At 35.7% G+C, this 23806-nt stretch overlaps 2 protein-coding genes across 7 annotated transcripts; both read left to right on the top strand.

Moving 5' to 3' along the window:
* Positions 1-609: 609 nt before the first annotated feature.
* On the top strand, positions 610-3509 carry LOC130720212 (rRNA-processing protein EFG1). Of its 5 annotated transcripts, none has more exons than XM_057570838.1 (7): positions 610-874; positions 954-1211; positions 1304-1442; positions 1694-1808; positions 2055-2118; positions 2246-2503; positions 3213-3509. In XM_057570838.1, exons 1-6 carry the CDS (start codon positions 722-724, stop codon positions 2501-2503), a joined length of 987 nt encoding a protein of 328 aa, XP_057426821.1. In that variant the 5' UTR covers positions 610-721; the 3' UTR covers positions 3213-3509. The 5 variants fall into 5 exon arrangements, with proteins under 5 accessions (XP_057426821.1, XP_057426819.1, XP_057426820.1 ...); XM_057570836.1 differs by having other exon boundaries at positions 611-874; positions 2240-2503; XM_057570837.1 differs by having other exon boundaries at positions 611-874; positions 951-1211.
* A 2917-nt stretch (positions 3510-6426) lies between these two features.
* LOC130717584 (alpha-mannosidase I MNS4) lies at positions 6427-20965 on the top strand. Of its 2 annotated transcripts, XM_057567863.1 has the most exons (16): positions 6427-6720; positions 6807-6899; positions 7016-7102; positions 8819-8909; positions 9893-9948; positions 10232-10304; positions 11710-11819; positions 13317-13367; positions 14376-14464; positions 14600-14681; positions 14792-14905; positions 15932-16011; positions 16801-16936; positions 17371-17441; positions 17521-17767; positions 20256-20965. In XM_057567863.1, exons 1-16 carry the CDS (start codon positions 6481-6483, stop codon positions 20475-20477), a joined length of 1842 nt encoding a protein of 613 aa, XP_057423846.1. In that variant the 5' UTR covers positions 6427-6480; the 3' UTR covers positions 20478-20965. The 2 variants fall into 2 exon arrangements, with proteins under 2 accessions (XP_057423846.1, XP_057423847.1); XM_057567864.1 differs by lacking the exon at positions 15932-16011 and having other exon boundaries at positions 14799-14905.
* The last annotated feature ends 2841 nt before the right edge of the window (positions 20966-23806 follow it).

The raw sequence follows: 23806 nt of genomic DNA, 5'->3' as shown, positions 1-23806 counted from the left end.
AAACTTAGTAATGCAATCTGCCCCAACATTGGACTCACGACGAATACGTTGTCAGGATCCTCTAAGAGACACTAACCAATCCTTTGCCATCGGGAAGACACATTAGTTGTTAGAATCCCTCAAGGTAGTTAAAATCTCTACACAATCATCTTCACACATAATTCTTTTTAATCCTCGACTTGAGGCCAACGCCAAACCATCCTGCAAAGCCAAGGCCTCCACCAAAAGAGGATGTCCTCCCATGCCCTCCCAGCTCAAACGCAACAAAGCCATGCAACCAACAATCTTTTTCATCTCATAATATTTTCTTGCCTGTGCTATGTTGAGCTTCACAAACCCATCGGGTGGAGGAGCCTAACAAGTGCACATCAACCCCTCACCCTCGTCATCAAAGTTGCCTGCCCAAAAACAAAGCGAACTCATCATGATCATGGCATATACATCTCGCGACACCATGAACAATCCAAGGTTTCTCATCTAAGGAATGTTTTTCCTAAATTCATTTTAGTCATAATAAAAATTAGATAATTACTTTAAAAAAATAGATAATTAATTAAATTAATTGATTAATATAAAAATAACCCGCGCTCAAAAGCAAATCCCTCCTCCTGGTTCCACAATAGATAAGAGGAGACGTGAGAAGAAGATATCATACAAAATCAGAAACCCTAATTTCAGAAAGGGGGAAAAGTTCACTGAAATTTGAGAGAGAGAGCCAGTGATGGCTCACGGTGATTACAACAAGCGGCGCGTGAGGGTCAACCCGGCAAGCCGCCGATCCAACTCCAAGCCTCTCGGCGGCGTTGCCAAGAAGCACAAACCCCCCGTCTCCCTCAAAAACCAGATTCGATCTGCAGAGCGCATCCTCAGAAAGGTACCAATCATCAAACCCTAACCCTAACCCTAATGATTTTCATTTCTGATTCTCTCAAATTGGAAAATTGTTGCAGCAGAACTTGCCACCTGAGGTGAGAGAAGCACAGGAACAGAAGCTGGAAGGACTGAAGAAGCAGCAAGAGATTCACACTCGCCTTGCCGCCGAACGCCAGATATTTCTCCGCGACCGCAAGATCAAGTTCTTCGAGAGGAGGAAGATTGAGAGGAGAATCAGACGCCTTGAGAAGCTTCAGCGTGCTTCTTCTTCTCCTTCTTCCGCGCAATCTCATTCTCAACAGCTTTCTGCACTGAAACAGGATCTTCAATATGTTATGGTCTGTACTCTGTGCTTTACTCTCTCTGTTACTAAATAGCAATAAGAAAATCATGATGTGGGTAGTAATAATTGTTCAATTTCAATGTGCAGTACTTTCCCAAGACTGAGAAATATGTACCGCTGTTTGTGGGCGGCGATGATACGGAGATAGTTGACAAGAGAAACGGGCTGCGCAAACAGATTGAAGATAGGTTAAGTGCAGCTGCTGCAAGTGGCAAGGATTTAGAAGGTTCATTATTTTGATTATCGGTTTTCTGATACCGTCATTTTATATGTACTTGGTTTTGTTTGTGTGTGAATTGAAATTCATGATGGGGGGGTCCGTTACATGGTTTGTCGGGATAAAAAAGGGGAAAGCTGGGTTGACCCGCGTTGCCAAGACTTAGAGCTTTTTCCTGTAATGTTTTTGTGTGTGCCTTTGTTTTTACGCTCTGATCCCTTTCGATTAAATGGTAACAAGATTTAATGCTGATGTAGCAGAGACTGGCAGTGAGGATGATGGCCTTTTGGATTTGAGTGAGGATGATTTTTTTCTTGCTGGAAGTTCTAGTGATGAAGCAGATGCGGATGATGAATGGACAGACAAAAGCACGAGGTGAGCAGAGATGTTTTAGTACTTTATTCAGCTATTATGTCAAATGGAACTCGTATTTACTCTGCTTGCTGTGGAGTGAGGTAAAGAGAAATTAGAATGTTAAAAGAAGAGTAACTGAACTGAATCGAGCTGTGTTTTTCTTCTGGTAATAGCCATATTAAAACTTCTGGCATCTCCCTAAATATGCTAGGGAATAACAAGCTTTGATTTTGGAAGTGCATTAACGTTTAAAATGTTCTATTGCAGAGAGCAGGCTTCTAGTGCTTCTGGGAAAGCTGTCTCTGGTATGTCAAGTGATGAAAAAAACCAGGTTTGTAGTATGAGTAATAACTAGTAACTGTATTCTTTTGATTTTCAATTTACCATAAATATTGAATCCATAGTCACAAACTATTTTTTCAAATTTTAAATATATTTACCTATTTTTATAGAGACAGATTTCTGCTAGAGCTTTGATGCCGCCTCCTCGCCCTTCAAACAAGTTGTCAAGGTTTGGGTCATCTTCAGGCCAAAATTCATCTATACGGAGACCTGAGAATTCCACATCCAGAAACACATCAAACAGCAGAAGCAGTTCAGACTTCAAAGCAAGGGGACCCTCAAGATCAGTGACAGGTCATGGTAGTAGTCTAAGCTCCAACTCTGACGCTCACAAGCCTAAGAGGAAGAGAAGACCTAAGAAGAAAAAGAACTAGGTTCATAACTTGTGCTCTTTCTCTGTTTTTATTCCTATATTTGTTGCATATTTTCAATTAACTAAGAATTCGATAGTTAGCTTTGGAAACATCTTTACACACAACTTTTACTTCTACTGCTCAAGTTCCATAGTATTCTCTGATTTCTCTCTCATCTTTTAGTTTAGGTGCTTTTCTCACACACATGATCAATGAATTTTGTATTTAAAGCAACAGCTGTGGTTTATCTTTAAAATAAAGTTAATTATATAACTTTACTGTCTGTAAATGGCTAAATGCCTCTAATGAATATTCTAATGTGAAAATTTATTAAGTAAAATATTCTCACTGGGTCAAAGATGTTTCTCAAAATTAGTTAGAATGACAGAAGACTATGTGAACAGGAAGTTGAAGCAGGCAGGAAGATGTGAGATTGAGAAGCTATTGTGAAACTGAGAGAATCATGATCAATTGAGAAGCTATTGGGCGGGTTCTACTGCTTTAGTTCTACTGTGGATACTCATAAAATAAAATAAATATTAAGCAAAAGAGGATGATAAAATATGCACTGTAACTTGCTTGTGTTATATACATGCGGTCTCTAAGCGAATGATTTGTGTCGTAGCAGCACTTATGAATGGTTTCCTTGTTCTTCGATTGCATCTAATATTTGCTATCCTCTTTCTACTTCCTGCCTCTAATTGTAATGTATATTATTCTCCATCTGTAGGCATGATGGTTAAACTCAACATTGCAACAAGCGATTGGATTTGGCTTCTTCACATTCATTTGTGATTCTTATCTGCTTGAGTCATACTCTTCTGTTGAACTGCGGGGATCCTGTTTTCCCAGGCATTATGGATCATATGTGTACTGAGTACTGACTTGTTGGGTTATAGTGAGAATTCATCACTGTAGATTTAACTTTTTTACCTTGATGGCTTCATTACTGTAAATTGTATTGAATTCTTATTTGTTTACGTAGGATAAGAATTTTACAAGTTTCAAAATATGGGAAAATTTATTATGGACCACTTTTCGGTGGTGCAAAGCTGCACCACTCACATTTTGATCTGGTAGCAGGTTTTATTCTATTTTCATTTTTTTCAAAATTAAAATATTTAATATATTCAAGTAAATTAATTACCCCTAATCTCTTTTTTCTCTCTCTCTCTCGGTCGAGATTCACGGTCATCAACATCACATCCCCTTTCCCGATCTAGGTTACCTTTTCTCATCCAAAAATGTCACAACCAGATCTGGAACGAAGATGAAAAACCACCATAAACCCATAAACCCAGATCTGGAAAAAACAACCAAACACATTCACCCAGCCACTGCAACCTTACCCCCACCCCCGTCGCAAAAACCTTCTCTGCACGCCGGCGAGTGAGTACGTGCCCCCTCTCGCTCTCTCCATCTCACTGGTCTCTCCTCTATGCTGGGTTTTGGGATTTTATTGGAATTTTGTCACTTGGTTTTGAGTTTTATGGATTGAGGAATCATTGTTGATGGAGTTTGAGCAGAAATCTGAAGAACCCCACATACTCAGAAACCCACAAACCCGACCCCTCAACCGCGACTCAGATCGAAGCCTTGCAACTCAGATCAAGCAACTGGAATATGCTCTCGTCACACCCAAAGACACCGTCAAATTTCCACTGCCACCGATTGCTATGCCCAATCCCGTTCGACCTTCCTTAGGGCTAGGGATTGAGATGAAAATTTCATGTTGTGTTCAATTCTGGTTTGGATCTGAGATGAAGAAAGGAAGAAGATGAACTAGTAATTAACCTAATAACTGAGAGGAGAGATTATGTTTTAATTAACTTAATTAAAATTATCACAAATTAATTGTTGTGATTAATACATATGTATTTTTTTTTTAAAATCAGGTAACTTGCAATAGTAGGTCAAAAAGGGGGTGGTGCAACTATAGACTACCAAAAAGTGGTCCATAGTAAACACGCCCTCAAAATATTATTGCAGTGACTAATATGATTGCAAAATTGGTGCGTATAGAATGATGTCATGTTTTAGCTTATGAGAAATAGAGGATGATGAGTTATGCTATATACACACCTCTCAACTCCTTTTCCACCTTCATTTCTATCTATTTCTCTTTTCTCTATCAATCAAATCATCTATTACATTTTTACCTTCTCTCTCATTTTTCTTATTTCTCTCCCTCCACTTCTCCACACCTCATTTTTGAGACGTGAAGATATAATAATTCGAGGATGATGGTTAAGCCGAGGTGAAGCCATTGATGCAATTGTATTTCTCCTTGTACCATGGTTTTGGTGGAACGGAACAATGATGGGGCAGTTTAATAACTTAACCGTTTTTCGCCAGGTCAATTGAACTGAGGTTGATGGTCAATTAGTATTTCATCATTTGTAAAATAATTTAGGTGGTTTGTTTGATTTAATGGTTGGATAAGTAGTTTTTAGAACTGGTAACATAAGAATTAAATTCTTTCAAAAAATAAACATAAAAATTTGTTTCATTTGATTGGCTTTAATGGTTGGATAAGTAGTTTTTAGTACTGGTAACATAAGAATTAAATTCTTTCAAAAAAAACATAAAAATTAAATTAAAACTATTTGATACTATGAAAGAAATGTTTACTAGGTTGAACAATGAGAAAAAAGTTGATGCTTATGTAATAAGATGTTATGTATAATAAGATTCTTATGTACAATCTTTAATTTAATCATCTTTTATCCATTGAAATAAAAATAATCATCTTTTCTAGAAAAGAATAAATGATTGAGTGATGCAGTAGTGTATGATGTATCAATTTGTTTTCCACAAAATGGTAAAATTAAAATAATGATATAAAAGAGTTAGTTTTTGGACGAAATTCTAGTGGGGGACCAAAAGTATTGACGGAGCCTAACGTAGGGTAGTAAAATACTATTTTTAAAAATAAGGGACTCCGTTTGTACATTTCATAAACTTGGGGACCAAAAGTGCTTATAAGCCTTTTTCTTTTCCAACCAAAGGAACTATTAATTATTAAACCCTTATGAAGACATGTTGAAAATTATGTCAGAAAAGTTATAATATATTTTTTTTCATTAATATTCATCAATACTCATCAATACTCAAGATATTTACAAAGTTCTAATCACTTTTATAACTTTCTATTTAGGATAAATATATATATTTTTTACATCGAAAAGTTAACAAAAGAAAGACAAATTACAACATTAAGAGAGAATCCCTTAGGACCAGGGTCCAACTCAATAAACGGTGTCTCGAGGACTTGAATGCCCGACGAGGAAGAATGGGCGCCAAACTTGGCCAAACAATCCACCGAAACATTGTAGTCATAGTGAACCTGCCGAAGATGCATTGTCCAGTCCTTATGGAGAGTATGGAGAAGCTCACATATTTCATCCAGCATCGGCGCAAAACGACTGTATCCAGATCTTCCACGACGAAACCTTTGCACAATCCACTTCACAATCAATCCTCTTGAATCCACGACTCCATATCTGCATCAACCCATCCCAGAGAGCCTTCGCCTCTACCAAGAACGCGTTACCTCCATGATCATGCGAAGAAAACCAATCATCCAGCAACCCCACTCAACACAGAGAATGCCACCTCCCCCATGCAATTAGCTTGTCGCAAAAGCTACCATCAACATTGAGCTTTACTGAACCTGCCACTAGGGGAATCTAGTGACTCCTCAGCAACATTCCACCCACACCCTCGATCTGATTATCCACAAACAATCTGAACTCGTCAGGGTCAGGCTGCACCCGCCGCCACGCTTCCTCTATCGACCAAGGGATATATAAAATCTAAATAAACAAAGCACAAAGATTAAAATATAATTTTTTTGAGGGTAAAATATATAAAGAAATAGTAATTAATTAAATAATAATAATAAAATTGTTTATAACGGGAGTTTGAGTAGACAAAGTGGAGAGTGAAGCATCAATCTATCAAATTTCAAGTGTAGCATAGCAGCACTGATCGTGAAAATGGAACGAGGGAGGAGGGTGCGGTGGATTCAGATCCATTCACTGTTACTCTTAACCTCTCTCACGGTGGCCGCCGCCGCCAGCGTCACCGGAGAAGAAGCGAAACAGCTGAGAGACGAGGTCCGTGAAATGTTCTATCACGCTTTCAATGGATACATGGACCACGCTTTCCCACTCGATGAATTGAAACCTCTTTCATGCAAAGGAGAAGACACCATTGGTGGTTATGCCTTAACCTTGGTTCGTAGCTAATTAGCCATTCACTCTCACTCTTTCACTCTCTCACTTTCACATTCAATTTCTAATGAATTTGAATTGCGTTATAGATTGACTCGTTGGACACTTTGGCTTTGCTTGGTGATCGTCAACGCTTTGCAGCTTCTGTTGAATGGATTGGTAAAAACCTTCGCTTTGATATAGTGAGTAGTCAATTTATCAATTTATCAAAGCAAAATCAAGCACCAACCATTTTTTTGATTTTTGATTAGTTTCATCCAAATGTTATTTGATTTATTCTATGCTGGGTTGGTTGCAGAATAAGACGGTTTCTGTGTTTGAGACCACTATTAGAGTCCTTGGAGGATTGATTTCAGCTCATCTTATTGCCTCTGATTACGCTACGGTATCATTTATTATATTATATAATGCACATGATTACATTTACATTAGTGGAATTCTAGCTTTTAAATTGGGGTTGCGATAAAGGTAGCATTGTGGAAAATTGTGAACAAACATTGACTGTCGCAGCCGAAATCAAAGCCATGTTGCGGTTTCGGAAACCTCCAAAACCTTAACATCGCGGCCGAAATCACAGTTTCAGACCGTGATTTAAAACCATACTGCATGCATACATAAATCATGGCCGGTGAGGAGGCACTAGGCTGCTGATGTTCAAGTTGGATGGTGTTGATAGGAATCTGGATCTCTTTTAGGGTGCATTTGGGTAATCAATTTAATTAAGAACTAATGTCAATAAACACTTATCATTTAAACGCTTATTCATAAACTTATTTGAGAAGCTTATTAAAATAAGCTCAAAGGAGCTTAGATGTAGGTATAAACGCTGTTTCATAGGCTAAGCTAATATGAGAAGCTTATCAAAATAAGAGTAAGCTCAAAAGAGCTTGAGCTTATAGATAGGTCATACATTATATTTCTATAAGTTTAACCAAATACCTGGTTAAGCGCTTATACTATAAAATAAGCTTACATAAGCTCTTCTAAACGCACCTTAAGTAGTATCAATCAGATTAGGTTATGGTTTCACCTCTATGCTTTGGTGGCGGAAAGTAGCTCTTTGCTTTGGTGGCGGACTGATAGGAACTCAAGGTTAGGGGTTAGTTAGTTAGTTATACTTAGGGAGTTAGTTAGAATGTTATTGAGGCATGTAGCCTATAAATAACAGACATTAAAGAGTTAGGGGTATCTTTTGTATCATTTTGGGTATTGGGATTAGGAAGAGGGTGTGGACTCTCTAGAGGGCGTGGACTCTCTCTTGTATTCTGCTCTAGTTTCCAATTTGGGAATTAGGGTTCTGTGAGGAATAACATCAGATTTCAGGGTGGTTCTATCACGGACAGTCAGATTCTTTCTGTGTATCACTCCTTTTTCTGCTTGGTGAATCTTGCAATTGCAGCGGCCCTTGACCTTGACTTATATGGGTGTTTCTTTGGATTCTAATCCATGGGCTAAGTGTTTTCGGGATCCAGTGTGCAGAAGGTTTCTAGTGTTCAGTGATTGGAAGGTTGCTTTCTGCCTTTTGGGTAGTAGGATAACTCTTTCAGGCCTGCTTGTCCATCATTCTATTTATTTCTTTTCCCGGATTTCTATGTGAACGACTCAAAGGATAGGGAAATTATGTTTTTTTTTTCCGAGGATAGGAGTGGGTTAGTAGAGAAAAAGGATTGTGTTTGTAAGTTGGGAGGCTTGTTACAAGCCTTAAAATTAAGGGGGTTTGAGTCATAGGAATTTGCTGAGCCAAATTTATTGAGTTGGCTGATTAGTGGCGAGAGTACAGTATCTTCCTCTATAAACAAATTCCTTATGGCACTGGGCCATTCAAATGTTATTCCTTTTGTACTATTAACTTTATCTCTTGGAGAATATCTCTTTCAGAAGTTTTCCCTTTTTATTCGATGGTTTCCTGTTTATAGTTAACTGGAGTTTATGTTGATGTTAAAGGTGGTACTTATTCTCGTGTTAAATGTTTACATTATTGGGTGCTTTTTTTGTGCATTCACAGGGTTCTGATTAATATCTCATTTCATTGATAATTTATATAATATACCAGTACATAAAGTTCTAAGGTCTTGATTATCTTTCCATTCACTGTCTGCAGGGTATGAGAGTCCCATTGTATGATAATCAGTTACTGAACTTAGCAGAAGATCTTGCGAGGAGGTTGTTACCTGCATTTGATACTCCTACAGGTATTGCAAGATTCACAACTGAGTGTGCTTATATTTTAGTATCTTTGCTCTCAAGATCATCATTCTTTGTTCAAAAAAGGATTATTTTGTTTGCATCCTTTTTAAATATATTATTGTTTATCATTCTAATTTTGACTTTTGATGGCATTGCACACCACTATGGTGTGGACTGACACAGATACAGATGAAGAACAAAGAACAAAGTGCTTCATATAGAATGTTCAAATATGAGGGTTGAAATTTGATTTTTCTGAATATATTTTGAAAGTTGGAAACAGCCATGGGCAGAACACCAAAAAGGAGCTAAAAGCATAATCATTTCCAATAGCAAATTTAAGGACAGAGAGACATCTCTAATATCCATGCGTTCTGCTCAAACCAAATGCATTAGAGAATTGCATAAACTGCACAAAACTTCGACTTCATTGTTTATATTGTAGCTTACAAGTTAAAACTACAACCAACCTCCCAACTAACAAGAAAATCCTTTCTGTTTTGTTCACCTACACCAGACAATTGCTAATACCTCATTTTTCTTTTGACCAGAAATAGCTTCAAAGAACTAAAAGATAGATATAAAATTCACAGAAGTATTACTATCCTTCAACGAAATGCGGACAGTATTATTAACTGAAGCTGAGCCGCTAATCTTATCTGATCCAACTCTATCACCCTTATTGAGATGCTTATGAACAACCCTGAAAACATTTGACATTTATCATCAACTTCTAAAATTAAGAAGGGGAAGAGGATTCCCTTGCTTAACTCTTGCCATACATGACATCAAGACATATGTTCACTATTCACAACCATAGAAAAAATAGCAGAGGTGTCAAGAAATCACCATTACAGTTATTTACTCAGAGTGGTGCAGAACTGCAATTGTTTTCAGCTTAGCTTGATATAGAATGTTGTTTTAACTTTTACCTTCTTAATAGTATTAAACATCATATATTGACTTTGTATGATATGTTGTATTGCAGGAATTCCATTTGGGTCTGTAAATTTGTTGTACGGAGTTGATAAACATGAAAGCAAGGTAGCGTCTTCACCTGTGCTTTCTCCTTTTATGTTTAAACGTTTGATAGTCACTGATCTGGCAAAGTCGCTATAGTGTCAAATGACACATAAGAAACAAATGGACAACTGATTTTAAGTTAGCATAGGAGATGGCTTGGAGACTGATCTTTGCTCCACTATTTTCTTTTTGAGAAACAGAAAATCTGTCCTGAGATCAGTTTCATGCCCTTGTTTTGCGTATCTTATATCTTCAACCTATCTCTTCTTTCATGATGCATTAAAAATTTTATTTTTGTGCTTAGATAACTTCAACAGCTGGTGGTGGGACATTGACTCTTGAATTTGGAGTTCTAAGCCGTTTGACAAGTGATCCTAGTAAGTTTACTATTTATTTTTAGATCATTTTGTGAGATACTTGATGCAAGGAGTCGAATTCCAGTATAGTTCTTAGAGTTTTCATACACAATAACTTTTGGTACCAAAAGATCAAATGCTTGGGCTCTCACCTGGCAAACTTCCTTCGTAGTAACTTTCTGAGCTACACGATGCTTGCTATTTTTCCTACTTAGCTCTTTTGCAGAGGCCCAATACGTTGGATTTCTCTTTTTGAATTTAACCTTTTCTTAATTTTTTCCACCATGATCCTTTAATGTGTTGTAAATAATGTACATAGCGCTATTTTAGGATAGCATTGTTGTGCATTCAGGCTGTATTATTTGTTCCCTTTATGAGGACAGATTTATTTTTCATTATCTACATCAGTCTTTAAATTGTAATTCACCCATGTACAGTTTTGACTTAATGGATAATGACGTGAATAATATTCCGAGTCATTCCTTTCAATTTCATTAAACTTATTAGAGCTCCTGATCAGGTAGACTTTGCTTCAGCAAACCATAGGCTGCCTTTACTGGACCTATGCAAACCCTAGGTCATCTTGATTATACCCGCCACAGTCTCGCACCTCCATTGTGCTTGGAAGTTGGAAGTCAGTTTCAGCACATCCACTGAGCTCAAATTGCTGTCAACATCTGCCACCTACAGTAATTTCTACCGCCATTGACCACCACATATTTGACTAATGAACCCACCAAGTGGACTACCGTCTCATGTTCGATCAGATCCCAAAACCTGGTTGCCTGATCTTCCTGTTTAATCCGATCTTGATCCCTGAACCTTAGGGATCTGATTTATCTGTAATTAGTTTCCTTACTCTAGAATCTGAGCACGTTCGGATGGGGGCCAAAGAGCACTCATTGGAGCTTATAGCTTGACAATATCTCCTTGAGTATTTTCCCTTTTCTTAGCTCACACATAGAAACAAAATACTTTATTGATCACATTATATGTTAATGCAACAAGTAAATCATAAGTACACTTAGTGTTTTACTTAATTATAGTATCTTGTACCAAATCCATCTCCTTGAATATTTAAGTCACAACACACCTTTATTGTCATCTTTATTATGTTACTTGTCCTTGCTTTTACCATTACCAACCTCACTGCCCTCCTGTCCCAAAACATTTTTTATTATTGTAATTGCATGTTAGTTTTCTATTCCTATTTATTCATTGGCAGATTAAGATTGTCTAGTTAGGATGCTTATGCATCTTAAATGTTGCCAGTTTCTCTATCCACAAATTATTACCAAATGCTTTGATTTTTAGCTTTCCTTTACTATCATCATTATTTCCAGTCTTCACTCTCTTGGGAAAGGAAGGCCGGGGGACATTGTCTTATTACTTATAATCCTTTCTTTGTAAATTTTTTGACTTGCAGTTTTTGAACAAGTCACCAAGAATGCAGTGCATGGACTTTGGGCACGTCGTTCAAAGCTTAATTTGGTTGGTGCTCATATTAATGTTTTTACAGGTGAATGGACACAAAAGGTACATAATACATTTTATTTGTTGAAAGTGACATTCTTTATTTTATGGCATATTCTCATCTATTACTCTTTTTAGTGAACAAATTTTTGAAATAATAGAGCAAATAAATATGTAGTGTGATGCGGCACTTTCTTTAACAATTATAGCGCCTTTTATTTCTACTCCTGTTTTTATCTGCATGTATACTACCTTCTTGTACACTTGTACGTGCCTTATTCCTCTTGTACTCTTGTATAATTAAATACAGTTATCCTAATTAGAGCTATTTATCGATTTCCTTGTAGTGTAGTTCCTTCTTTCTCTCTCTCTCTCTCTCTCTCTCTCCCCCTACACATGATATCAAGGGCTGTGTTTTCAACTTTTACTGACACCCTTCTTTCAGCCTTTTACTAAAAGAAATTGTAAATAAATTATTTTATGTAGATGGGCTTTATGTATTCCGAGTTGACGCATTCTTTCTTTTCCACGGATTATCCATGATTAGAGTAACAATTAGTTGCACCTTGTGGGAGAGGAGCTTTGATGTTTGACCTAGGTAGTAGGGCCAGAACTTCTGGATTCTGGTGCAATTTCAGCCTGTTGCATATTTCAGGTTGTTCAGCCACTGTGCTGGGTGTTTTTCTGGTTGTACTGTGGGAATTTCAGGCCTAGGAGGTTGCAACTTGGCTAGAAGGTAACTTTCCACGCTCTGTCAAATGTGACCAAGTCTGCACACATTCGGGTTTGGCTGATCTTGTGCTACTACCTCTGCCTTGATTGCCTTTGATGTTTTCCCTCTCCCATCCAAATTCTTGTTGCTGTTTGGAGGAGTGTTGCCATTCTGGATAGTTTAAGGCTTGTTGCCATCCAAATTCTTGTGCTACTACCTTCACCTTATTTTTACATTGTTTTCCTATTTTATATTTTGTAAAATGCCACCTTACTTTCATAGGTTTAATGAAATCTTAACAAGGTGATTTGTTTCTGCATATAGTAGAGGCTTAGGTTTGGCTTGTATATTCAACTATTTTGAGTAATAACTAAGTGAAACTTCTGGTATGTGGAACCAGAGGACCTTTGGTGTATAAAAAGAAGGATCAAGGTATAAGATGTGTATAGTGAATTATAGGGTTTGGGGTTTGTTGACGTTAAATAATGTTGTGGCTATTGATTACCTCAGTCTCATGACTCGAAACTTTTGCTGTTTATTCTTTATTCATTTCTTTGGTATTTTCTTTTTTCTCTTACAGGCTATTTGTGTTAAGGAAGCACTTGAGTATATTCAAGAATTATCTTTTGTCTCCTAGCTTAATTCTGTTGTTGTCTATTTGAAGAGGCGAAAAAATATGCAAAATATGAATTAGTTGTTGCTTTTGAGTTTCTGGGTTTTGCACTCTTCTGTCTCTGTCCCGGTGATCTTTCTCTACCTGAATATGCCTGACTTTTAAATCAGGACATAGATTCTTCATACTTTTTGTGTATCAGCAGCAACTACAGCATTTTTCTGTCTTCTTGCAGGATGCTGGGATAGGAACTAGCATTGACTCTTTTTATGAGTATCTTTTGAAGGTTAGTAGCAGGAATTTAGTATGAAGAAGCCTTAATGGAGCATTTTTCACAGAAGAGTCAATTTCTATGATTATGCATAAGAACTTCTGTTCCTTATGATATTCTAGATTTAATTTAATAAACCAAAATACACCCATGATGTTGTCGGATTTTTATTTTACTTTTGTTTGAGCATCTTCCCAGTGTGTATTTGTCCAAGCACACATGTTATTTGTTTTATTTGCTTCTGCTTTACTGCGTCATCTGGTTATATCATAAATAAAAGAAAATGGTAAAACTACACTTCATGATATTCTTCCCATTTTTATATTTTTTATTCTTTTGCTTCATTGGATTTTATCTAGTTTAGGAGAAAAAATCTTATGTCCTGTTTGTGCTTGGGTTATATATTAATAAAGTCATCTTTTATCAAAATATTTTTAAAAATGATTTCTCTCTGTGTATTTACAATGACAAATAAGTACAATTGCTGTACATGAGTTTCATTCTAAATTATTCCACCACTTGTTTGAACTTTGATCTGTGTTGAAGACATCCCTAGAATTCATTTTATGCATTAAGGACTACTTTAACAAAAAGAAATTTTAATAGAGAAGAAAGAGGGACTGTTGAGGGCCGTAATTTTGTCTACGAACTCTAAAATTAGTCTGCTTGTTGATGCCACCTTATTTATGCTTGTCACTTACTATATATTTTGCTGATATGATGTAAGATTTTACTATATAAAAAGATATGTTGCTCAAGAATCATTCTCAGGGAAATTGCAAAATGAAATTATAAGTTAACATATTTTAAGTGCATGAACATTTATTTACTCAAGTGATGAGTTAAGTCATATAGCGGTTATTGATTAACCACTTTTTTTACATTATTAACCACTTGGGATATTTTTAACAAGAATTCCTTTTTCTTTTTTCCTTTTTGCAATCATCCCTTTATTATGCTTGACTTAATTAGTCAATATTTCATTGAATTCTCTCATTTTGGTTTCTATGCATGACCTTTCAGGCTTATTTACTGTTTGGGGATGAGGAGTACTTGTATATGTTCCAAGAAGCTTATGCTGCTGCCATGCATTATCTTTACCATGACCCTTGGTAAAAGTTTGTTGCTATATGTGCCATCCTGAAAATATACTTGACTTGCTGTCTATAGTTCTTCAAAACTCATTTTCATGGTTATTTTGAAATGTATTTCAAGTTTGAAACTCAGACTTGTTTTTGTGCTTCTAGGTATGTAGAAGTTAATATGGATTCTGCTGCTATTGTCTGGCCATTATTTAATAGTCTCCAGGCATTTTGGCCTGGTCTTCAGGTTTGTCCTTTTCTTTTTCTTGTTTTTGATATAATATATTTTTTAGTCAATCACTTATTCTGTATAACTAATATCATTGTTAGAGCTAATTGAAACGTGTATATTGCAAGGTTTTAGCTGGAGATATCAATCCTGCCATTCGTACTCATGCTGCCTTCTTCAGTGTTTGGAGAAGATATGGTTTTACCCCTGAGGGCTTTAATCTTGCTAGTCTCAGTGTTCAGGTATATCTAGTTTTAATACTCGAGGACCAATATGGCAGCTAAAATGTTTGTATTTAGTTATAGCTTGAGTCTTTTGTTATGAGTTAAAAGTTTAAACCCAAGCTGTGACTGGCGAATAGATTATTTTCATCAAAATGCCACTAGCCTAGAAGCCTATTGATCACAACAATATACTTAACAAAAATTATTTTCCAAAGAAAGAAAATGCTACTTTCACATTATCAAAACTGACCAAGTTTCCTTTGTATTTTTAACTTCCTAAAAGTAAACACATGCTAAAAAAATGCGTATATTCACTGTCCAATATGTAATAAAAAATACAAATAATTAATCCAGAATCAAAATATTTATGCAACAATAAATTTAACACTAACCACCTATAACTTTGGATCAAGATCCTCTCGTGAAAATTTAAAAATTTTGTGTACTCTTCATACCAATTAAATAGGTTAGAACCCTGTGGATGTTTATAAAGAGAGAGATAGATACCAAGTTTCAGAAGGGGAATCAAAACAATGGAGGCCTACCAAGAGATGGTGCTACTAGAGCAAATTGCAGAAACCTTTAAGAAAATCAATTAACAGGCATCCTTGTAGATGAGAGAGCACTTGGTTTTGAGCAAATGAAGCAAATAATTGCTTATATGTACCATAAACTTCTTCATAGCGAGGTACACTGAAAGTTTACTGAGTCACAAAAACATAAATCCATAGGAATGTAGATTGCTCGCTTTCTTTTTACGTTAGAACAAGGTGCCTACTTTTTAACGTTTGATATTTGTTTTTTCAGCGTTGAACAATTTAAGCAGTTAATGACAGATTGACTATGAGAGGTTTTAAGAGATAACCTTCCATTCAGTTGATGGCCCTTCAATTTCATTTTCAGTGACAATTGTTCAAGTCTAATAAATATTCTTTCTGATAGAAAAGTATCTTACAATCTTTTTTTGTTTTTTTTGAGGAAATTTTTGTTTGATTATCTCTCGTATTTATGAACTCTGAATATATTTTTCTTTCATCATATCAGCACGGACAAAAAAGTTACCCACTGCGGCCTGAGTTAATAGAGAGCACCTATTGGCTATATAAAGCTACCAGAGATCCTAGGTCTGCTTATATCTGCTTTTAGTTTGTGTTCACCATTATAAAGTTTGGCTGCTTATTTCTGCTTTTGTAATATCAATTACGGTACCACAACTTTATACTGTATGTATGTAGCCCTCTCTAGTCTCTACAAATATAGTGGTGTACAATATTAAGTACTTACAAATTCAAAAGAAGGGCTTTCTTGCTAAAGATCCTCCCTCTTCACATGTTTTTGGCTACATTTTCATTACAGCTTGAGCCAGTTTTCACATGTAAAACAGCCTCTTTATCATGCGTGGTTCGGGAGATTTTAAACAGCCTCTTTTCAGTTTCACATAATTCATCAGTTGTTAGGATTACATTAGTCTCACTAGTTTTCTTAGGATAATATTCAGCAAGTTACTCTTCTCTTCTCGCCCCCCCCCCCCCCCCCCCGTTTTTTACCCCCTCTTTCTGTGTACCTTAATTTATTTTTGCCTTGCCTCCTCTAACTCATTATTCTTCTCTCTTCCCTTCTGTGCTCATCCTCCCAGTCTGCTTTTTTATATTCTACTTTCTCAATTTGTACTATTCTCTGCTACTCTCTGATCTTGTTCCTTAGCAACCTTACTGAGACTTTATCCAACACTTCTCTTCCCTGCACGTTGTGTTGGTCCTTCAAAGCTTGCAAAGTAACAATGTGATAGATATTGTCCAGAAACAGTTTGTAAACAATATGTTCAACTTTTATGAACTTTTTGGTTGATAGCTGTGACATAGTTGTGTTTTATCGACATGAAGCTTTATTCTGTCCTATGTGTGTCTTTGTAGATATCTTGATGCTGGGAGGGACATGGTTGCTAGTTTACAGTATGGGACTCGATGCACTTGTGGCTATTGTCACATTTCAGATGTTGAGAATCACCAACAAGAAGATCACATGGAGAGCTTCTTCTTAGCTGAGACAGTAAGAACAAATTCAGACTCGACATGACTTGGTTTTAAGAAATCATGATCTCCTCCCGAACATTTTTGCAAAACCAAAAAAACATAATTGTTTCAGTTGTGTTTAATTGATCATTGTCAAGATAGGTAGTTCTTTATGATTTTGGGTCTCCAACTGTTGTTTCTGATAGTATTGAGAATTGTGGGGGAGATTAAGACTTTAGGTGAGAATCTAATACTATGTCAAGGAACAGCTCTCTCGTAAAAGCTTCAAGTTGTTGGGTAGAAGTCAAGGAATGATTCCATTTTTGTGTCAATTTCATTTTGTGGGAGTTCCTCCTTTGTTCCTTTATAAATTATGCCTCTTACTGTTATCAATTGTCTTGCTTTTCATAATGAGTCCTTCTCAATTATTGTTTTACAAGCGAAATGCTGCTAATAATCTGTTACAATTAGGTCAAGTATCTGTGGCTTCTGTTTGATTTGGCCGTGGGTCCTGATAACCTTGTGGAAAGTGGGCCATACAAGTAAGCTTTTGCATTTACAATGTAATGGCTGGAATTCAACTATAAAATTGAGTTAGTTCTTGTTTTTGCTGTAAAACAGGTACATATTCAGCACTGAAGGTCATTTACTGCCTGCTACTCCTCAAATCTCCCTTGTGAAGGAACATTGTTTATACCATGGGTCTTATTGTAGAAGTGGTGATTTAAGGCAAACTTATTTTGTGTCGAATGTTGACAATGATAAGCAAGAATCGAACGATAGTAGATTCTATAGGAGCTGGACTAAAGCTGCATATTCATCAGATGATACTACTTTTGAACCTACGACTGTTTCAGGTTTTATTAAGGTACTTGGTACTCTTTCCTTTTATCACTCACAGTTTTCATGTTACTCCTGCTGAATATTACACTTGGACCTTCTACTTCCCTGCTTTTACATTATTTGTGTTCTGTCAATGTTGGACTTGATATGGATAAATTCCTTCAGAGCTATTTACATGCAAATGTTGGAAGTTCAGAAAAAAAAAATGTGGTTAAGATTTGGGTTCCAGTGTATATTTTAGATTACTTATTCTGCATATTGTGAGAAAATGAAAAGTGGTTTGATTTTTGTGCGATTTTTTATGCCTTTTCTCTCCAAGTATCACAATTAGTTTAATACTATGAGGCTTCAGCATTTCTACAGTGCGGAACATTAATAACTCTGACATGCAATGGGCTGGGACTTTTCTCCACCTGTGTGGAGTGGAAGCCATACATAGTCTTATGCCAAAAAAGCTACTAATCCAAAGAAAACTCATTGAGGGTGCAAGAATGGTACTCTGACCAAATGCACCAAAGAACACATTGCTACAACTAAGTTATCTTCCTTCCTTCTACCATAACCAATAAAGCTAGTCAACAGAAACTGTTTGGGTTCTAGATATTAGGGGTTTAGGTTTATTTTATTTCTATCTTTTAGTTTATGAGTCAATCTTTTATTTAAGGAGTATATCTTTTTATAAGTAGTTTATCTTTTATTTTTGGTAGTCTATCATTATTTCCTAGGGGGGTTTAGTAGGATTAGTTTACTAATTACTATAAATAAGAGCTCTCTCATTAGGTTAGAGGGATTTATTTATTGAGTTGTGAAAGGTTTTTACCTTTGGAAAGTGGTTTCCCTTGTAAAAGAAGGATTTCCTTCTGTGTCTTTTTTTATTTTATTTTAAATAATATCAGTTTCTTATTCAAAAAGTACCAAAAATATTACTCTTTTATCCTTATTCCTCTGCTAGGGCATACCAAATTCACACTGAACAGTGCCAAACAGAGAATTTTGAAAACAAATAACAGAAAAATGTAAGAACTGGTAGTGAAATGATTTTGTGCTTGCACCAATCAGGGGAATCAACCTTGTGTGGCCTGTTAATCTGCAACATGTCAGTCCAAATATAGTACTTGAACTTGGAGGGAGTTTTAGACTGCCGAACAGGTTTATGAAGATGAAACAATACTCGATTCAAAGGATAGTTAGGAATTGTTAGTAATATTTGAGCAAAAACTTCCAGAAGGAATAAAAGACAATACTTTTCTGTCAGCTATAGGGTAAGAGGAAAGAATCAAGTAGAACCAAGAGAGTGCCCAGTTCAGAGGATCTCCTAATTCCTATCATTTAAGGTCGGAAAAGTCAATATTCCATGGAAAAGGTGAATTCTTGAATACTGCGCCATCAATTGGTTTTTGAAAAGAAAATGATGAAAAAGTCGGGAAGAAAAAAAGGTAAGAGCATGATTTAATTTCTGTATTGTTTGGAATATCTAGAATTAAGAAAGAAAGTGAAATGTTAAGTTCTTTCTTCCATTGAGCTTGGTTGTATAGAAAAGTGGAAAGAGAGAAAATGGTACTTTTGTGATATATGAAAAATGCTCCTGGAATTAAAAATGGGTATGATGGGACACTGTATCTGAGAGGGGTATGCTGGGAAAAGTAGGAAATAAAACGAGTTTTCTCTCCCTTTCATCTCTTTCTGGAGAATAAACAGAAGGTATGAGATCCTCCACTTTTTATCCCTCTTCTGATTTCTTCTTATATTCCAAACAGGAAAAAAATCTCTTAAAAATCACTCACAAATTCTATTCACCTAAATTCTACTCAACCAAACAATAAATGCAAAAATTGTTGATAGGAGAATTGGATAAGTAATCTGCTATCCACTGGTCCTCCCAAAAGTTTGACATGAGAACCATCAATGAGTTTCTTAGCGCGGTGCTTTTAATAGGTTAAAATTATAAAAATTATAGAAATCAATAGCGGCAGAGCTACAAGACTTCCATAGCATTGTTTAACAGTTGCAGCTTCTATCCTATAGAACCATGCCTGTTTCGGCAGCCATTTCTCACATTTGCAAACACATGAACTGTGATGACTGATGACCTCTGTTTCAATGAACACGAACTTTGATATTTCCCCTGACTGATTCAGTTCTTGCTGGCATCTTTTCATCCAGCTATATAGTATTGACAGATCCAGTACACTCCAGCTTCATGCATCACATAGCACAGCTTGATCTTTTATTTTCCGTGGTGTTCTTTGTTCATACTTCACAGTTCTTTTGTGATTGTTTTTTATTTGTTTTTGGGTCTCTATTTACAGGTATATATTTTTCTGTCATTAATTGTGAATCTTTACTAACTTAGTATTTTTTATCATTCATATGTTTTTGGTATAAGAAAACTTTCTTGCATTGGCAATGAATTGATGAGCATATATTCAATAAAATATATTGTAGAGTGTAGACTGTTCTACATTGAATCGGAACAATTCTTTCATGTTGAATATTTTGTTACGACTCTGCAGGGTTTCTGCCCTGCACTAGATCATGGACAGAAGTTTGGTATATTATACGTGCATTCAACTGATGACTATCGTGATTATGAAACCACCCAGCAGAAAGAATCAACTACTGTACAAAGCCATTCAGTAATGGTCATTCCTTCCCAGAGTTCTGAAGTTCTGAATAGTGATCGTATTCATAATGATAGTCAGACCCATGAATCGGATGATACTTCTTCAAAGTGAGACTTCTGCTGCTAATAGTAACCAAGGTGCTGACCCAACATAGGAATGATTAGATCTCAGATACACACATGAGGATTGGTGGGAAGGATATAGTTTTTCAACTTTTCTGGGGTGTACTTCTCAAACTTCTTCAGGCTCTCCAGCTGAAATATAAATCTGAGAATTGTTTATTTGTTCATATTGAGGAAGCACAATTTTGATGATTTTAGCAACTATTGATACTATGTATGGAGCTGAAGAGTTGAGTTTTGGATGAGCTGCCCTGTTAGATGTACTATTATTGTGCTGCCAAGGGTGGCAGTATCCTCTTGCCTAATCATAATTAGGCTTGTGTAAAAGAGTGTAATGTAGTTCCTTTTGTTGTATCATGGTTACCTGTGACTCTTGTAACTTTGTCATGGAGGTCTCATCACTGTACATGTGAATAGGTATTGGTCGATCATTGACATCAGACCTCATTAACTTTGGTAATCCTTTTTGCTTGATTATATGATTCCTTTGCTGGGAGTGGGGGAAGTTGCTATATAGAACAATTTAAACTAAAATTTAAAAATTGGATCTTTTTATTAATAGAATTTATAGGTTGTAGATTTTACGCATATAAAGATTACTAAATTTCTATTTAGATCACTTTACTTGGTTTTGTATTTATAAGATTAATTTTCTGGGTTAAATAATATTTAATGAGTTAATGATTATCATAATATTTGAAAATGCTATTTTGTACCTTAGGACCTTTCATTCACTGAAGTCGATTCTGTATATTACATTCTTCTTTTTCAGTGTAATCTAAGGTATTACCATAGCTTTGAAACAAATCTATCAATCTATTGTTAGCGCACTAAACGGTAGGTGACCCATGGTATTGAGTCTTATACTCTTAGTAAAACTTAATGAGTATAAGGCCTACCATGGGTCATGAATGATAATAAGACTGACTTTCTCTCTTTCCTTATTATCTGATAGCAAATTGACCGGGATAGAAACTAGGTAGTATGTCATGGTAGACTAAACTTAAATACAAAATGGTACATCATACAATGTTTCCCTGCTACAATATGCAAGAGTTATTTTGAAATGTTTCCCTACTCAAATCTTTAGCTTAGGAGGTATTAAAAAATGGACAACTTGTCCTATCATGTTAATGTCTAGTAGGAGCATATTTTCTTTTATGAAGAGTATTTTGAAACATTACAGTCTCTGCCAGGATTATTTTATTTACCTAAAATTTCGTGTTTCCCTGCTACAATATGCCAAAGTGAGGACAATTTCTGCTCCATCAGTAAAACAAACATTGTAAACTTTTTCATTATCTTTCTTTTGGAATACTTTCCTTAAACTTTGCCGGGAAGAGGGATCTAATCTTCATAGATTCTAAACACAATTAATTTATGTTAATGGAGGACCTTGAGTTCCGTGTAATTTATTTGGCTACCAGAATAGACTTGGAAAATAAGCTATTTTAATTCCATTGCATATAACAAGTGGCTAAACAGAAGATATACCATGAACTTGCCATAAAAACTGATGTTATGTCTAGTGAATACAGTATTATTTAACAACCTTTTGCATGTTTAATCATGTTAATTACCCAAAACTTTTCTAAAAAGAAGCATTGAGCTTACTCCTATATAGATAAGTTTACATGCATATCTTATGAAGTCATGATGAAAGAATACAGACACAATTTGAAAGTGATGCACCTTCATGTCGCGCCAAAGGATTCTTATTGGAATAATAAAATAAAATATTAGCCCACACATTGTTTAATAAGATTAAAAGATTTTGCCATTGATCGATAAGATTTTCTCAGAAAATAATAAAGTACATATTTATTTGTAACACTGACGACTCCGAATGTTAAAGACTTGATGATAGGCTATATATAACATATTCTTAAATGCATCGGATCGGACTATAGCATAAGCATAGTTACCATAAGTAAAAAATAAAAAGTTTTACCATACGAACTCATGATTGGAGCAAAATCTGCAAAGAGTTGCTTAAGCACATGTGGCAGTACGAGCACATATGAATAGTGCTAATAACTAAGAAATAAGAACCTAATATTGAAGATGCTCTAAGATATATATGATAAAGATATTAAGAGTTATCTTTTTCATATTCTAACATCTCTCCTTCAAACTCCACCTCTGCCTTGTCGTCCTCTCCATCATCTCCGACCTCTACCTCTCTGGTCTCCTCCACCACCACCACCACCACGAGGAACCTCCTTCCCTCTCTAGCTTTGAAGTCATCTTTATTTTCTCCCCTCTCTACACGTGTCTCCTCTGAGACAGTCATACAACAAAAAAGTTATGTTATGTGAGGAGACCGACAATGTCTGGTGTTGAGAAGTCTCACATTGACTAAAGATAAGATCAAGATAACCATTATATATGGGAAGACAATCATCACCTCTTGAGCTAATTTTTTGGTTGAGTTACTTATATCAAGTTCTTCATATCCATTCCCATCAAGTTCTCCAATCATGTATTGATATGTGTCTAATATTTTAAAATTTAACCATTAAGCCTTAATAAATTTCATTTACTTTTAGAAATAAAGTCCATTTAATTATCATTGGTTAAATGAAGAACTGAAAAAATGAATATATGAAACTTGATGTAAGTTTTGTCCTTAAATAAATAATTTAAATTAATTATTATGGAATTTGTATCTCACTTATTTTGAATGTTATTGGTTCATTAAGGTGAGGTAAAATTGCTCTCATATTTGAATAAAATTGAATCCTATTTATAAAAAATTACAACGAGCTTTGACCCTGTTCTAAGATGATTTGGTTTTCCCTTCAGATGAACTGTACCACTTAACCGATTTTCAATTCAACTGGTCGTATAACTAACTATGATTCTATAAACCAGTCTGGTCCAGTTTTTACAAATCTGACTAAAGGAAGCTTCTTTTCTGCTCCATGTATGAATGTGTTTTACTAATTAATATTTACTGCTTGCTATGCATGAACCTTTTTGTTCTCAGTTAGCTTCAAAAGGAGGGGTCCCTTTATTGTGGCCAGTACCACTTGGTCTGAGCAAACTGTATATACCTATGCCAATGAGGTGCCCTGCATATAGTCCATTCTGCGTGGTGGTTGAGGGGGGCGTACACGACGAAGTTTATAAATTCTAATTATGTCAGCTTTGACTCTACTCATTCATATCATATATAAGTGGTACTTATATAAGTCGGTTGTTCTGTAATCAATAATTTTAGACAGGTATTTATGAAACTAACAACAACTTGTCGCTGGTTTTCTTTTTGAATTCAACTTCATGTAAAATCTGTCTGAATGATGACTTGCTTAAGCT

The sequence above is a fragment of the Lotus japonicus genome, chromosome 5 (assembly GCF_012489685.1).
Source record: "Lotus japonicus ecotype B-129 chromosome 5, LjGifu_v1.2".
NCBI classification, from domain to species: domain Eukaryota; kingdom Viridiplantae; phylum Streptophyta; class Magnoliopsida; order Fabales; family Fabaceae; genus Lotus; species Lotus japonicus.
This window is presented reverse-complemented; position numbering and strand designations above follow the sequence as displayed.